This window comes from Ursus arctos, chromosome X (genome assembly GCF_023065955.2).
Source record: "Ursus arctos isolate Adak ecotype North America chromosome X, UrsArc2.0, whole genome shotgun sequence".
Classification (NCBI taxonomy): Eukaryota; Metazoa; Chordata; class Mammalia; order Carnivora; family Ursidae; genus Ursus; species Ursus arctos.
The window spans coordinates 93,454,540-93,471,978 of NC_079873.1; the positions used below are offsets into that span (position 1 = coordinate 93,454,540).

The 17,439-nt window shown below is 50.8% G+C and overlaps 1 protein-coding gene across 1 annotated transcript in view; it reads left to right on the top strand.

Annotated features, from left to right (window-relative positions):
- Positions 1-5,881: 5,881 nt before the first annotated feature.
- SLC25A43 (solute carrier family 25 member 43) overlaps positions 5,882-17,439 on the top strand; it is a 38,603-nt gene continuing 27,045 nt past the window's right edge. The window contains exons 1-3 of the mRNA XM_026478762.4: positions 5,882-6,171; positions 13,526-13,767; positions 16,519-16,691. Of these exons, the coding sequence (XP_026334547.2) occupies positions 5,897-6,171; positions 13,526-13,767; positions 16,519-16,691 (690 nt within the window). The 5' untranslated portion in view covers positions 5,882-5,896. The remainder of the gene's footprint in view (positions 6,172-13,525; positions 13,768-16,518; positions 16,692-17,439) is intronic.

Below are 17,439 nucleotides of genomic sequence, written 5' to 3' on the forward strand. Positions count from 1 at the left end.
CCAAGGAATGCAAGTACCATGTAAAGAGAAGGTAGGTCCTACTTGGTTTCATTCCGAACCTCACCGAGAGCTCTTCAACATTTCGAAACCAGCCCCTTCCCAATGACAAAACAAATGTCACAGGAAACACTGTACCTAATGGGAATGCTTCAGAGGACACTGATGATGGACGAGAGGGAGGGTTTTTTTTTTTCATTGATAAAGAGTTTTTTAATTGGGAAAAAGAAAAGAGTGGGGGAAGCCAATAGTACTGTGGGGAAGGTAAAATGACCTCTGCCCTCCAGGATTCTTCTAGCTGGACTAAGAATCAAATTGACATGAGACAAATTGACAGGACAAAATGAAATTTAATTTTGCACGCATAGGGAATCCGCACATGCATGCGATTCCAAAGACAGTCAGACAACATGAAATCATCCTGAACTAAGGAGAAAGGGGAAGGGGCCTGAGACTTCAAAGGGAAGGGATGCAACTCAGGAAGAATGAAAAAGAGCAAAGGTTTGGTAAACGAATGTTTATCATCTAGAAACAATGGGACATAGGATTTTGATCGACAGGCCTTGCTAAATTCCTCCCTGTCTACCAAACCAAGTTCATATTATAATGTGGGTGTCTATGGTGATAGCTCTCTTCCAGGAGCAGGCCTCTAATCTAAATTCTTTCAGGCAGGGGTGCCTGGGTGGTGGAGCGGTTAAGTGTCTGCCTTCGGCTCAGGGCGTGATCTCGGTGTTCTGGGATCAAGCCCCACATCGAGCCCCACATCGAGCCCCACATCGGGGCCCCTCCGCTATGAGCCTGCTTCTTCCTCTCCCACTCCCCCTGCTTGTGTTCCCTCCCTCGCTGGCTGTCTCTCTCTCTGTCAAATAAATAAATAAAATCTTTAAATAAATAAATAAATTCTTTTAGGCAGTTTTGGGGGGAAGGTCAAAGTTTCTTTCTGAACCATCCAGGCCTCGATTGTTTTTAGCTCAGCATAATCTTCACAGCTAAGTGACACATCTTGGGAGCGGTCGGCCTTGGCCCTTACAACACGGAAGGGCACAGTCCAAAGTCAATCTCCCTTGGACCTCTGTTCCCAAGTCTCCCAGTTTCCTTTCCCAGAGATAACCTAATTAACAGCTTTTTGGATATCTCTCCCAAGATTTTATCTCATTTTTGTTTAAAAGAAAGGCAGGCGGGCCGGCAGGAAGGAAAGAGGAAAGGGGGGAAAGGAAGACTCAATAATAAAAATTCAGCTGAGTACATTTAAAGATCAAATTGGCTTTATCCAGCGATTCACAAATTGGGCAGCATCCCATGTAGCAAACAGTAAGGAGCGCCACTGAGCTGCCAAAAAGAAAAGGTTTTTCAAGGTGGGGGTGGGTAGGATGGTATTATTAGCAAAAAAATGCATTGTTTTAGGCAAGGCGGCCTTCCTAAGGGGACTGGAAGGTTCCATCAGCGGATTACCTCCTAATGCTGACCAGAGCAATTCCAGGCTGTCTGGTTAAAGATCACAGTTCTGGGAGAAGCTGGGGAGCTGCAGTTAGATCAGGTCCCAAGTTCTGGTGGGGTTTAGTGTAAGTGACTCCAGTTTTAAGAGAAGGAATGAAAGGAGGGAGGGAGAGAAGGAGGGAAGGAGGGAGGGAGGGAGGGAGGGAGGGAGGGAGGGAGGGAGGGGAAACCCCTGTAAAAAAGAATATTTGAGCAGGAGAAAAATGCAAGGAAGGATGCTCTTACCACTGTTTAACTCCCAGCACGTGCAGGGGGACTTAACTCTCTAAATACACTTCTGTGCTGTGTGTCCTGGTGTATGACAGGTAGTTGCTACTTTTGTAATTTGCAAAATTCCATAACGCTAAAGAATGAAAGACAAAGAAAGCAGGAATCAACCAACGTTGGTATAATTACAGGAAGACAAACTATAATCTGACAAACATCAGCAAGTCGAACTAAGCTAATGTATTATTTTTTTAAAAAAAGAAGAAAAGAAAAACAAGCGCAAATGGGAGTCACTCCCCCCTTCCCCAAGACAGCAAACCAAGACTGAATTACAGTTTCTACCTCTCTGAGAAATGTGACTTTTGAAGTCAATCTGAAACGTCCAGATCAGCACTAGGAACGTAATCTGCATGAGAAACACCCCACCATTTCCTTCCCCCCCAAAAGAAGATATCCTAGCCTAAAACCAATCCTTTCTTTTCTTTTGTTAATAACTTCTTGCCCCACCACCCTCCTGCCCAGAATGACCTTCCACTTCATACAGTTTCTCTGAGCATCTCTACTTGCCACAGGGAATGCTGCCCTAGTCGAGAATCACTCAAGAGAGGCGCCTGGGTGGCTCAGTCGGCTCAGGTCATGATCCTAGGGTCTTGGGATCGAGCCCCACTGCGGGCTCCCTGCTCAGCGGGGAGTCTGCTTCTCCCTCTGCCCCTTCCCCTGCTGGTGCTCGCGCACGCTCTCTCTCTCTCTCTCTGTGTCTCTCTCAAATAAATAAATAAAATCTTTTTCAAAATCACTTAAGAATCACTTAAGAAAGAGGAATCACTTTAGGGGCCCCTGGGTGGCTCAGTGGGTTAAGTGTCCGACTCTTGATTTCGGCTCAGGTCATGATCTCAGGGTCTCAGAATCGAGCTCCATGCTGGGCATGGAGCCTGCTTAAGATTCTCCCTCTCCCTCTGCTACTCATGCCCTCGTGCACGTTCTCTCTCTTGTTAAAAAAAAAAAAAAGGAAAGAAAGTCAATTAGATCTTCAAAGTTATTTGGTTGAATTTTTTTTTAACAGTACAGTGGAGAAAAGATATCACTTAGAAGAGAAAGTGAAAAATGACAGTTGTTGAATTTAAAACTGTTAGCATCTCCCAGAGCCTGGCCAGCGTGACAGGAGACTGCTTGCCTAGTGCCTTCGAGCAACCAGCCACCTTTCTCCTTCTGTTGAATTACTCCTTCTCTGTTTGTTCGTTTGTTTGTTTTACTAACTGCCTCCTTTTAAAATTTTTATTTTAAAGTAATCTCTCGATTTCTTTATGGGGCTCGAACTTACAACCCCCCCCCGAGATCAGTAGTTGCACGCTCTACTGACTAAGCAGGTGCCCTCTGCATCCTTTTTTAAAAGTTATCATACATTTATTTTTTAAGATATTACGTATTTATTTGAGAGAGAGAGCATGAGTGGGGAGCAGAGGGAGAGGGAGAAGCAGGCTCCCCACTGAGCAGGGAGCCCGATGCAATGCGGGGCTCGATCCCAGGACCCTGGGATCATGACCTGAGCCAAAGACAGACACTTCACTGACTGAGCCACTCAGGCGCCCCTCATACATTTATTTTTAGCAGAGTACCCCAGTTTCACATCACGTGCCTTTCCCAAAGTTGTGGGTCCTTAACCTGCTATGTTTCTTCACAGACTTTTCACCAAGAAGCAGGAACGTTAGCCTGAGTCTCCAAGGCACCCTCCAAATACGTGACACACTCAGGAATTGATTAATGCTTAAGACCATTATATATAATGTTCCCAATGGTTAGCAAACGAATGAGGCTCTGACTGAAAATACGAACACAGCTCATTCTGTTGGCACCCTGTCACGAAAAGACAGAAGGCAACCAATACACACTTTGCTGTTACTCATTTTACTATTGAACCTGCAGTGAAACAAATATATACATTTTTACTGTCTAGGTTAAAATAAACCATCAGCTCCTGATTTCTCCTGGCCCACCACTATGAAAAGTACAAACCGTGCTTCTTGCCTCCAGTTCACCCGAACCATCTTATTCGCACGGGACAAAAAGGATGGCGGTGGTAAGGAAAGGCGTGTCCATCCCCGTCCCCAGGATGGGTGCCGTGGACCGCCTCACACAGGTTGCCTCCCAACAAAACGAAAACTGGCTTGAGCCAATCTCCATACAATGGGGTTACTGCATCGACTGTTTCATTCGCAGAACAGAGCTCCCGGAAGGAGCTCTAGGACAAAGGGCTACCTGAAGGTTTCGTTGCTGTTGTCCCCAAGTTCCAGTTCAAGGCCTCTTCAAGTCCATGGTCATAAGCCTCCTTTCCGCACCCTCCCTCAGCTGTGAAGTCGGCTGACAGCAGGACGGGAGAAGTCACAGAGTATGAAAAGTACGCGTTCTCCCATCTTTGAGAGCAGAGCAAGGCTTCTGTAATGAGAACGAGTCCTCTGAATCTAGGCCCTGGGATGCCTTTTAGAAAAGGTTCCTTTATCGTCCTGTGTGTTAGTAAATTGTAGGAAATAACTAGATAAGCCTCAGAGCAACCGTGCACCTGGGATGTCTTACCCTCGCAGATCGCTGACTGCCGCTTTCCTTTGCACTGTCATCATCAATGTGGCTTTTCAAAAAGAGAGACAGGGAGAAACTTGGAATTCTTTTTAACTTAACAAAATTCTTCTTGGATTCTGGCCAAATCGTTCTTAGCCCTTCTTTGCCTCCATCGTCCTCTTAAGCTAACAGAGCCACTGCAAATGTCCTTGCTTGAGTTATACTCTGCAGTCACAGGGGACACGTAGTGTTGCTGTTAGTTGGCATGAAATCGACCTAGATTTGAATCCAGAATGCCTCTTGGAGCTGTGACCTAGAGTAAGTCAAGCTCTCCGTCTTAGTTTCCGCTTCCGCAAAACAGTATCTGATCACAGCTAACACACAGTGCTGCACAGGCCAAGGGCCAGCTGCCCCAAGATGGGCCACTTTGGCATGCCGACTGTTTTGAGCTGAGGCAATCGAGACCACATGAGCTCAAGAGAAACCTTTGCCCCTCCCTGAACTACACAAAAGAATCTAAATTGGGGGTCTTGTCCAGAATAAGGGTTAGTACCAGAGATACATTTTATGAATGACACATCTGCCTGGCAGGGCAAACATCTCACTGCCAAACATCTGCTCTTCTTTGTATTGTCCCGTGGAGTCCCAGACCCCTACCCTCTTCTCCTCAGCTCGGGGTGGCATGGATAACCTTGTTTTGACTGTCTTTGGAATGTCCACGGCAGCGTGGATTCAGCGTGCATATAAAATTAAATTTGATTTTCTCCTGTTACTCTGTCTCCTGTCCATCTGATTCTTAATCAGTCTAGAAGGACCTGGAAGGGGCCCGGAAATTCTTGCTGGGGCTGGCCTCTGTCATTGTTCGTTTAATCCTTACAACAAGCCCTAGAGGAAGCCCCTACAGGGGAAGCAACTGAGGCACAGAGAGGGGTTGGAGTGCCGCCCCCCGCCCAGGTCACGCAGCTGGAAAGCTGCCGAGCCAAGATGCGAAGGCGGGTTCCGGAGTCCAGAGCACAACAACGTCCTCCCCAAACGAGGGCAGTAAACGAGGACATGCCCATGAAGGGCTCTCGTGAGGATGAAACGAGATCGTGCACGGGACGCCGGGCGCTTGACAAGTATGAGAGGCAGCCGCGGAGGAAGCGAGGCCGCTCTCCCCTCTGCACCGCGCCGCGGACACGGCTGCTTCTCGGGGCAGAAAATGAGAGGTTGGCGGGAGGAGAGCCCGGGCCAGGGGTGGAATGTGGAAAGGGAGAAGGGGGGAGGACGGATGGGGGGACAGGGGAGGGGAGGCGGCGGGGGGGGGGGGAAGCGCTGGACACTGAAGGAGCCAGAAGTCGAGCCGCCCGGGCGCGGGGAGCACGGCGACTCTGCCCGGTGCACACACACCCCCGCCGGCTGCAGAGCACAGTCCGCGGGCCGGGCCTCCGCCCCGGGGCGGCCTCCCCACGCCCAGCCCCGGCGCCCAGGCCGGCGCGCGGGCGACGACCCGGCTTCCCGGTCCGGCCGCGGCCCGCCCCACACGCCGGGCGGGGCCCCGATCCGCGCGCTGCGCCGGGGAGGCCGCCGGGAGCCGCGGGCCCGAGCCACGCGGTGGTGCCCCCCCCAGCCGGGTCGGGCCGCGCTGGGCGGCCGGGGCGCCATGGCGACGTGGCGGCGGGACGGCCGGCTGACCGGCGGCCAGCGGCTGCTGTGCGCGGCCGCGGCGGGGGCGCTCAGCCTCAGCCTCACCGCGCCGCTCGAGCTCGCCACCGTGCTGGCCCAGGTCGGCGGCGCGCGGGGCCAGGCCCGGGGGCCGTGGGCCGCGGGGCTCCGGGTGTGGCGCGCCGAGGGGCCCCGGGCCCTGTGGAAGGGGAACGCGGTGGCGTGCCTGCGCCTCTTCCCCTGCAGCGCCGTGCAGCTCGCCGCCTACCGCAAGTAAGAGCCGGCCGCGGCGGGGCGGGCCCGGGCGCCGGAGCCGGTAGGCCGGCGGGGGGCGGGGGGGGCCCGCACTGCTTCCCGGGCTCGGCCTCGGGGGACCCCCCCCGCCCCCCGCGGGGGGCCGCGGCCTCCTTCCGGATCGCGCGCGAGCCCCTCGGGGCTGTTCGGCCAGGAGGCGGCACCTGCGCAGGCCCCGGGGTGCACTTCGGGGCTCCCCGCCCCGCCAGGGCCCGTTTTGTGGGGCGGCCCCCCGGAGTTGGATGGGCGAGGAGGTGGAATGGGGCAAAAGGAGACTGGGGAGAAGGGGTGAAGACCTCCCCAGAGAGATGGCTCCGGACCGACCATTCCCAGCGTCCGCTAAGTTGGAAATTTTGCCTTGGGCTTAGGAGAGAGAGACCCTTCGGACGGTGTGTGTGTGTGCAGTTGTGCCTTTGCGAGCAAAGCCCCCAGGAGGTAGTGCTTGGTAGGGGCAGAGGGCCCAACCCATGGCCGCAAGAGGCCACAGATTTCTGCCCCCCCCCCCATGAAGCTTTGCCTTTAGGGCCCGACAGAGGCTGCAAACAGGTCCCTCAACTTACTGCCCCACCCCACCCTCTGCCCACCGGCCTCATTCTTCGCGCTTTTTTCACCTTCTCCAACAACTGCGGCTTCTTGGGAAAAGATCTAAACATGCAAATGCCAGAGGAGTCGGCAAAGGTTCCTCAGAGCTCAGAGATATTTGCATTTTAACTGAAAACAAGCCTAGAAGAATGAAACGGTACTGACGGAGCTTCAGGGCTCTTCCTGAAGAGGCTTCTGTACTTGGGGGAGGGTCCCTGTGCGCCTCATTCCGTGGGCACAGTGCCAGCTCTGAGGACTGGCCTTGGCTCTGACTCAGACAAACAGCTCACAGTCTTCGCCACCTAGTTGACGCCTTGGAGGCTAACAGTCGGGATTTTCACCTTTGGTGCTGGAAGGCTCACCTAGCAGCTGACAAGCCGGATGGAACCATCCTTCTCACTGAGTCCTCTGGACCAGTGCACATGTCACCTAGGTTTGGGAGAAGTTCCTTCTCTTCCCCTGGGGAGGAAAGGTAGTGAGATCCTGGGGCATTTGTCTCAAGGCTCTCTTTCCTCCTCAGCAACATCTGGCCTGATGTCTGTAAACAGTTCTCCCCACGTCCCTCTGTTCTCCACAAAGTGGTACGGAAATCTTCCTTTGGAATGTACGCGAAGGATTAGGAGGCAGAACTTTACAAGCGGGTTTAAGTATTGTGGCTGTTCTGGTCATCACCATCTGAGAGGAAGACCTTTTCCTCTGTCCAAGGTTCTTCCAGCCAGACGAAGAATTAAGTGGACGGGAGACAGATTCAGGGGAGTAAATCAAACTTAATTTCCTCCGTGCGGGGAACCCACACACACGAGTTTCCCAAGACAGGCAAAATGAGATACAGATGTCCTTCCGAGCTAAGGAGGAGGAGGTGGGGGTCTGGGACTTGAGAAGGAAGGAATGCAAGTCACAGCAGGATGAAAGAGAGCAAATGTTTGGTAAACAAGTGTTTGCTGGGCCACTCAGGAACGAGGGGACCTAGAGAGGAATTTTAACCGACTTGGCGAAATTCTTCCCTGTTTACCACCCCTAGTTCCTGTGTTACTTATGGCGAGCGCTCTCTTCCTGGAGCCGGTCCTCTAAATGCTTTTTGGGCAGTCGAGGGGGGTGGTCAAAGCTTCTGCCTGAGTCTTGGGCTTTGATTGTTTTCAGCTCAAGATCATCTCCATGCCATTGCTGCCCATCGTGGAGCAGCCTGCCCTTGACCACCGAGTATATGTACGTCATTGAATTTTGTTAACAGCCTTATTGAGATATCTCGACATATAAAAAGTGTATACGTTTAAGGTGTACAACTTGATGTTTTGACGTACATACACATCAAGCCAAGCAATGTAGCCATCGCGTCTACCTAGTTACCCTTGAGTGCGTGTGTTGGATTTCTACAACTCCTGCCTCCTGCCCTGGAAGGTCCATCGAGTGGGAAGTATCATGCCCATTTTACAGATGCAGAATCAGGCTCAGACTGGCCGCACCCCTCCTCAGTGATAGAGCTGAGACCCCATCACCTGACCTCTGCCTCCAAATCCATTCCTCTGCAACATCACGCCGCCTTTCTCTCTGCATTCATTCGACATCAATACAGCCAGGCTTCATTAAGTACCCACCGTGGGCGTGGTGTGCGGACAATGCAGGGACGAAAGGGGCGTGGTCCCGGTGCTCCAGGGCTTACAGAGGACTAGAAGAAGAGGAGTGTGTCTGTAGCACGTGGCTGAGTGCTACAGAAATTCACACTGCTGGGGCACCTGGCTTGGTCAGTCGGTAAGGCATGCAAGTCTTGGTCTCAGGGTTATGAGTTCGAGCCCCATATTGGGTGTAGCGATTACTTAGAAATGAAACCTTTAAAAGAAAATAAATTCACACTTCTGATGAGGAGGAGACGACGTGAGGACCTCACAGAGGAGAAAAACCACCTGAGTTTGGTCTGGGGAGAATGAGTAGGAGTTTGCTGGGCACAGATGGGGAGAAAGAAAGATTGCAGGTAACGTCATGAGCCAAGGCGCACAGGTGGGCAGGCATGCCGCAGGACTGGAACGCAGGGTGTGTCTACAGCAGTAATGGGAAGTACAGCAAGAAGAGCAGGTTGGAATGCGGTCTCAGAGAGCCGGGTTAAGGACTTTGGACTTCGTTCAGTATGGCCAAGGTTAGTTGTGGGAGATTTTTGAGGAGGTGGTAGGTGGTGGGAGGGTGATGACTAAAGCAACTCAACAGGAATTACCGTCACCTGGTGGCAGGGTACAATGACTAGAGAGGAGGAAGACCGGTGGTGGCCGGGCCAGTTAGGAACCTGTTGCACTCGTCCGTGCAGCAACTGAGGGCACCTGACACAGGCTGGTGGCTGGTGACCAGGAGAGGAAGAAAGAGAGAGTTCCCTGGCCTAAGTTTGCTAATAATGTTTCCTGCGAGATTGTTTTCCTTCTGGAAACTAAAAGGGAGTATTTCAGTAAATGGCTAAGCACAGAAAACAAAGCGGTTGATTAATCGTGGTGCCATCCTTCCTACGTAGGGATGAAACCTTTGGTCTGTCGTTTTATTGACTCATCTCTACTCTTTCCTCGCCATGAGTTTGCAAAAACAGTTGGCTGAGGGTAATGGTAGATAGCCTAGGATCAGGGGTGTGAACAAAGCGTAAACATCTAGAACGTTCAGGAAATGGAGTGATTAATTGACTTGTCCCCAAAGAGAATTAATAGCAGAGCTGGAGCTTGAAACCGGGTCTTCTGGCTCCTTAGTCCCGGGCTCTGCCCGCCATTGTGATGCTGATACGTCTGCTCGCTTGGATTTATGATCCAAAGTCCGCTCGGAAGAGTCTATTAGGAGCTGGGCCCCGGCAGTAGATAGTACGTTACACAGCGGAGGGCTGTCAAATACATCAACCCGTAGATCCTCCTCCAGCTTCGCTCCGCAGCTGCTTGTCAAGCTCTATAAACATTGCTTTGGGCCCCTGCCGCCCTGGAACAGTCGGTAACCCGCACCGCTGTCTTACCGCATAACCACTTCACGAGCTCGTGTTCGGCGGCGTTGGCAGTTCTAACTACATATACCCAGGGGGTGTGTGATATCCTGTGGCTGAAAGGAAGGGGTTACTGCTGTTCACCAGCTTAGCCAGTCTCTCCGGGAAAAGCTTCTGTGCATGTGGGGAGCGGGGTGGGGAGAAGGAGAGAAAGGGGAACACTGCTGCCCCAGCCAATCAGACAAGAGCTGAAGCCCTGGGGCCCAGGATGATGTCATCGATGGCCTATCAGGGTTGCCCGCCTTGACTCTGCAATTCTCAGGGGCAGGGTCGGGGGGGTCCTTGTCTCTATTAGATGATAAGAGTCTGAGAAGAAAGGACTTGCTTTGGTTCTTCTGAATATCGTGTATTTGATAGTAAGACCCTACTTTATAACCCAACTGGGTTCCTATTCCTGGTCCGTCAAGTCGTTGAGCGAACCAGGGGCCTATTTCCTCTCCCGTCGCCCCTCTCCACCACTGCTTGGGCAGGGCTGGTGAGCTCTTTAGGACCGCTGCCGAGGGCTAGCACAGGGTCTGGCACATCGCGGATGTTCGATAAATGGGTCCTGAATTACGTCAGGCCCTGGAAGTGGCCACGGAGAGGGAATAGGGCGAGGCGATGAGAAGGAATGGCGTTTCTTTGGGCATTTCAAACTCCCACCGTCGTCTAGATTGTTCCAGCTTGCTGCAGACCACCCCCGCAGTCAAGCATGTCCATGTCCTCTGTCTCCCCTGTCCCTCCTCGGGCTCCCCTCCACCTCGACTGGCCGAGGGAGAGAAGAGGGAGGAACAAGGAAGTGTGCAGTGAGGCAGGCCAGTGGCCCGTTGGCGAATGCCGGCTTTAGTTACCTGCATCTTTCAAAAGTCGCTGGTTTAACTCAGGACTGCATTTTTTTTAATGACTTTCAATTAGCGCAATTAACAGGTCAACAGTAGGTTGACAAAATGAAGTTAAGACCTTCTTACAGCTTGAAAAAGATGCTTTTATTTTTTTTAAGATTTTATTTATTAGAGAGAGAGTGAGAGCGAGCACGCACAAGCAGGGGGAGTGGCAGAGGGAGAAGCAGGCTGCCTCCTGAGCGGGGAGCCCGACTCGCGGCTCTATCCCAAGACCCTGGGATCATGACCTGAGCTGAAGGCCGACGCCTAACCGACCAAGCGCTCCTCGAAAGACAAGCTTTTAATCAATGAGTGTTTACTTGGGAGCAAAGGAACCGTCCTAGGACTCCTCAAATGATTTCACCTGAATCCCACTTATCTTATTTATCACGCAGAGGGCCCTGGCTTGTTGCCAGCCTGAAGGAACAGGATACATGCCTCTTTATGGGAGATTTGAAAGCCAAAGAACTGGGGATGGTCTCATTTTTAAAAAACATACAGGGTGCCTGGGTGGCTCAGTCAGTTAAGCATCTGCCTTCAGCTCAGGTCATGAGCCCAGGGAGCTGGCATCGAGCCCCACATTGGGCTCCCTACTCAGTGGGGAGCCTGCTTCTCCCTCTCCCTCTGCCCCTGCTCATGCTCTCTCTCAAATAAATAAATAAAATCTTTTAAAAAATAAAAAGATACTTTTTTTTTTTAGCCTAGCCCTGTTCACTTTCCTTTTATTCAAGCCCCTGCTATTCCTCTCCCTCTCCCCTACCTCATTCTCTGGTAGAAAATACTATTTGTCCTGGTTTCCAAGCCCTTCTGGATTTTGTTCTCATCAGCAAGGAGTAAAATTCCTTGGCTTCCTCGGCAGGGAATGTGTACCGTGTAAAAGTGCCTTAGAACAATTTCTGCCACGGTAGGTCCTCATGACTGGGGATGCGCTGCTTCCAAAAAGAGGGACCATAACAGTGGCTTTCTGGCTTGCATTTGGAAAAGTACACCCAAAGCCATTTTTGACTACATTATAAAACTGTAGAGAAACACAAAGAAGAGTGCCCATGTACCCACCATCCAGAAGTAACAGCATGAAAGACAGAATGAAAGATACTTCAGGTATCTTTTTTTTTTTAAGATTTATTTATTTATTTATTTATTTATTTATTCGACAGAGATAGAGACAGCCAGCGAGAGAGGGAACACAAGCAGGGGGAGTGGGAGAGGAAGAAGCAGGCTCATAGCGGAGGAGCCTGATGTGGGGCTCGATCCCATAACGCCGGGATCACGCCCTGAGCCAAAGGCAGACGCTTAACCGCTGTGCCACCCAGGTGCCCCTCAGGTATCTTTTTGTAATACAAGAAATAAAAGATTCCAGAGAAAGCTGAAGTCCCATTCATTCTCATTTCCTGGGGAGCTATTTTACACTTTTTTGTTTAAGGTTTTTTTTTTAAAGATTTATTTGTTTATTTGAGAGAGAGAGCGAGCACAAGAGCCGGGCAAGAGGCAGAGGGAGAAGCAGGCTCCCCGCTAAGCAGGGAGCCCGATGTGGGGCTCGATCCCAGGACCCTGGGATCATGACCTGAACCAAAGGCAGACGCTTAACGACTAAGCCACCCAGGCGCCCCTATTTTATACCTTTTTAAATATGTAGCTTTATCTATCCATGAATAATATAAGGTATGTTTTTATGGGTATGTTTCTTAATTTAACTAGATGCTTGTCATACACTATAGCTCACCCTGCAACTTGCTTTTTTCACTCAACTTTATGCTTTTATGATTATCCATATGAATACGTAGTCGCAAGCTCATTGTAACTGTAGTATCCATTGTATGACTACTACAATTTATCCATTCGCCTACAAAGGGACTTTTAGGTTGTCCGACTTTTCACACGAACACACAATGTTGTATGTGTCTTCACATGTACGTGTGTAAGAGCTTCCCTAAGATATGCACCTAGGAATGGAATCGCCGGGGTGAAAGGAGGCATTATCTCAGTTGTGCTGGATATTACGAAGGGGCTGGACCAATTTACATTTCCAACTGTAGTGGGGGAGCATTCCTGTCTCCACGTGTCCTCCGCATCACTTGATATTATCAGGCTTTTTCATCTTTGCCAATCTGCTGGGTGAGAAATGGTATCTTGTTTTTATTTGTCATTTCCCAGACAACTAGGAAGGTGGTGGCCCATCTTCCCTTATAACTGTTAACCCAATACATTTTTTTAAAGATTTTTATTTATTTGAGAGAGTGACAGAAAGAGCACAAGCAGGGGGAGGGGCAGAGCAAGAGGGAGAGGGAGACATAGAGTCCCTGCTGAGCAGGGACTCCCACGTGGGCTCAGTGGGACCCTGGGATCATAATCTGAATGAAATCAGACGCTTAACTGACTGAGCCACCCAGGCACCCAAGCCAATACATTTTTTAAACTCCGTTACTGGGGGGGGGGGAGGGGGAGTGTCGCGCCTGGCTGGCTCAGTCCGTAGAGCATGAGACTCTTGATCTCCGGGTCATGAGTTCAAGCCCCACATTGGAAGTAGAGCTTACCTTAAAAAAAAAAAAAAAACCTCAATTACTGAGGATTCTCCAAGTCGTCATTTCAAGCGATTTCATTTAAGTTTCAACAGCACACATTCCAGTTCAGTATTTACCAAGTCTTCCTATTCATTTATACCCCACAGGCAAGCCAGGATTGACAGTTTTACAGATAAAGGGGAAAATGCTTCAAATGAAGTGGGAAGAACTTAGGGTAGACATAAAGAAGAAGGTCAGGCATCGTATAGTAATTTTCACTCTGTAAAACATTTCCAAATACTGGGAGATATTGCAAGAAGTAGTATAGAGCACTCTAGCACAATCCATAGCTGATTCTCTTGGGGTTTTCCCCCTTTTTTTTCTCCTAGGTTTGTCATGCTATTCACGGATGACCTGGGCCATATTTCCCAGTGGAGCTCCATCATGGCTGGGAGTCTCGCAGGCATGGTTTCCACCATTGTGACATACCCTACAGACCTCATCAAAACCCGGTTGATTGTGCAGAACCTGCTGCAACCATCTTACAGAGGGATCCTCCATGCTTTTTCTACTGTTTATCAACAGGAGGGGTTCCTAGCCCTGTATCGAGGAGTTTCCCTTACTGTTCTAGGTAAGATCGAAGTTTTCACCTTGTCCAGGGAAAGGTTGTGTTCTTTGATATAGATGAATATTGTATACCTTTGTTTGTAACCAGTTAAATGCGGTTTTTTGAGGTCAAGGTCCTATGGATTCAACCCACATAGAGCCAATTAGCTTCGTTCAATTCCATAGCCATATACCCCACTCCTAACCTTGGCCTGTCCCATCCCAGGGAGGGGACGAAGAGAGAGTGAAGGTGGCTCAGCCCAAACTGATAGGAAGATAATCCCACACACCCCATCTGACTGCGGGAAGGAGACTCAGCATGCGTACACACACGTGTGAGCACAACCAGGGTAGCAACTGTAGCTTCCGTGGTCTCTGGAACCTTTGCCAAGGCTACACACGCAAGAGTCACCAGAGTCCCCCAGCTGCCAAACCCGGCAGACTCTCGCCCAGTATCGGACCTTTGTTGCAGCATTTAATGAGACTGATCACTCCTTCTTCTGGAAACCTGGCTTCTAGGACCCCACCAACTCCTGGATGTCTTTCCCACCTCTCTAGCAGCTCTGTCTTATCTGGCTCATCGGATGCCGCCAGCCCCTTACGTGTCCCTGTTCCCCCGGGGCTCCTTCCTTGGCTTTCTTTTCATCCTCCATCCCCTCCCCAGGTGGCCTCAGCTAAGCTCGTGGCTTAACCAAGCATCATGATACTCTAATGACCTCAACTCTGTGACAACAGTGACTAACATTTACTGGTGCCCGCTCTGGGCCTGGCATTGTGCCGAATGCCTCGCTTACAGTTTCCTATTTAAGCCTCACCTTACAGACAAGGAAACGATGCTTAGGGAAACAAAGGGATTGCCTGAGATCATATAGATAGAAAGCGGAAGAACCTAGCGATGTCACCCCAGAGCCCTCTGTCTTAACCACTGACTGCTACCCATTCCCAATGGCAGGATGAATACCTGCTATTGGACACCTTCACCGGCTGCTCCCTGGGCGCATCCACCTCAAGACTAAACCTGACGTCCTCGTTAGTCTCACACCTGCTCCTCCTGGGTTCCCTAAAGAACACGACCACCTGCCTTTCACCCAGCGGCCCAAGCCGGAGGAAGCCTAGAACCGCTTCAGCTCCTCTTCTCTCTCCACTGGGGCTTCCGTCACCAAGTACTATCAGCTTGACCTCTTCACTCTCAGTCTGTCGCCCTCCTCCATCCTCGCCTCCTCTGCCCCTCATCTTCATCCTTCCTGCAGACACTCACGAGAGGGTCCTACCGGGTCCCGGTCCTGGGCACTGCTAGCAGGGCCTGGTGACCTTCCAAAACTGAAGTCGGCCATTCCACCACCCTCATTCCGCTGTCCTCCATCCCAGCCCTCCCTGACTCCTGAGCTACGGGAAAAGCCCAAATTCCTCATGGCACACCATAGGCTCCTTCACACCTGGCCCCAGCCAGCCCATCCCACCTCGCCTCCTGCGGTCCCTCTGCCTGCCCTCATGCTCCAGCCATCCAGAAAAACTTGCAATTTCCTGGAAACACCAGTCCCTTTGTTCCTGCTGTTCCCTCTGCCTGGACTGCCTGTCTGCTCTCCCGATGTCTGGCGAACTCCTACTCAATCCTCCAAGACCCAGTAGGAAAGTTCTCTCTCTTCTGTGAAATCCTTCCTGATTCCTCTAGGCAAAATTAATCCCTCTGGTCCTCGTGTGCTTAGAGCACTTTGTATCGACACCCCACCCCACCCAGTTATGGCACATATCAGCTGTCCATCTCCTCCAGGAATTAGCCTACACCTCTTTGTATTCCCGGCACCCAGCATAGGGCCCAGCACATCACATAAACTCCGCAAACATTTTCTGAATGAAGTTAAAGGTGGGGGGGAGTTGGTACTTCATTTGTAATGTGTTATTAAATAGATATTACATTTTCCTCAAGACAAGCAACCCCACTGATGCTAGCCCCCCTTTTAAATCTTATTTTGAGGGAGAAATTTAGCCCCTCTTTAAGCTTAAGATAGCTCCTGAAGTTTCTGGAAGTTTCTTGAAAGGACCACCTAGCGCCCTACCTGCTTGCCATTTTTTCCTGGGTCCTGATATGGCCACATCATTCCCCAAAGCAAGGTCAAGTGCCCTCCCTCACCAGGACAGCCCCGCTCTCTAGTTCGCACAGAATGTCTCCTTCTCAGCCAGAGACCAGTCCCTCTTAGCCTCCAAAACCTGACAAAAGTGCCGCTCACTTTTTCCTCTATGGGAGTGACTTTTTCCCCCAAGATTTTATTTTTAAAAATTTCTAACACCCAAAAATGTTACAAGAATCGGAAACACCCACATGCCCCTCATCCAGATGCTCCAATGAACACGTGGCTTTATCGTGTATATGTCCTTCCCTCTGGCCACTCACCAGTCCATCTGACATATTTCTGCACGACTTCCACGTAATTTGCAAACATCAATGCACTTCACCCCTCAACCGTTCAACACGTCTCATTAACTAGAGTTCAATATTTGTTTGTGGTTCTTTCTAGAGTAAAACTTACATACAGCAAAGTGCGCCAACCTTTAGTGAATCGTTTGATGCATTTTGACAAATAACACACCCCCTATCAAAATGGAGCACATTATCGTCCCCGAAGAAAAGCTGCTTCGGGTGGCTCTGGCTGGAGTGCCTGTAACGGGCCCCGGAGCCAGTCCTGTTGGCTTCACCCGGACTCCCCACAGGCATTCACGTTCTCAAGCCAGTGGCACCCAAGACAGCAGCAGCCTCTACCTGGCCTTCTTTTTGCAGGTGCTCTCCCCTTCTCCGCTGGCTCCCTTCTAGTTTACATGAACCTGGAGAAACTCTGGAATGGACCCCGAGATCGGTTCTCTCCCCTCCAGAACTTTGCCAATGTCTGCCTGGCCGCCGCCGTAACCCAGACGCTCTCCTATCCTTTTGACACGGTGAAGAGAAAGATGCAGGTGAGGAGTATATGGGGGGGGGGGCCATCAGGTAGGAGGGGTGCCTTGCTGTGCTTGCGGGCGGTAGTGACTGCGAAGAACAGTGACCCTGAGTGATGCCAGGTTTCCAGGGAGCTCATGAAGGCTCACACAAATACCATGCAACCCCCCCCCACACACACACACACACATACACTCCATTGGCATTTGTGCTGCTAACCTCAGGGCTGCTGGCTCGAGCCCAAGCGGCCTCCCTGTTCCCATACTCCGCTTTTTTAGGTCTTTGATGAAGCGTCCAGATGAGGCCCACTTTTCTCTCCTCTCTTCCTTAAAAGCTGTCTCAGTGAAAGAGCCTGGAAAGAGCCAAAGTCAGCCAGGAACTACTGATCATAATTCAGTTGAATTCCATTTTAAATGATCAGTCCCTGCTGAGTCTTTGTCGGCCGTCTCTAACTTGTCTCTGCGGGCTCCGTTACCCCTGGCTTCTCCTTGCAGCTTTCTTGGCTAGGCTTGGGCCTCACCTTCCTCAGCACTAAAAAGTCCAAAAGGACCGATCTCAACCTATAAAGAAAAACTGCCTTCAGAATAGTACCCATCACAATGACCCCCCCATTCTGCTGCCCCCATCCATCAAACTTCATCTGTCTGGGTTGTATTCGGTTCCTGTCCTTTGTCCAAACAAATAAATGATGGCCACATTATTGTAATTATAATGTAGGTGTAAGTTTAGCACCTGCTGAGTTCCCGCCTCTTCACAAAAACCATTATT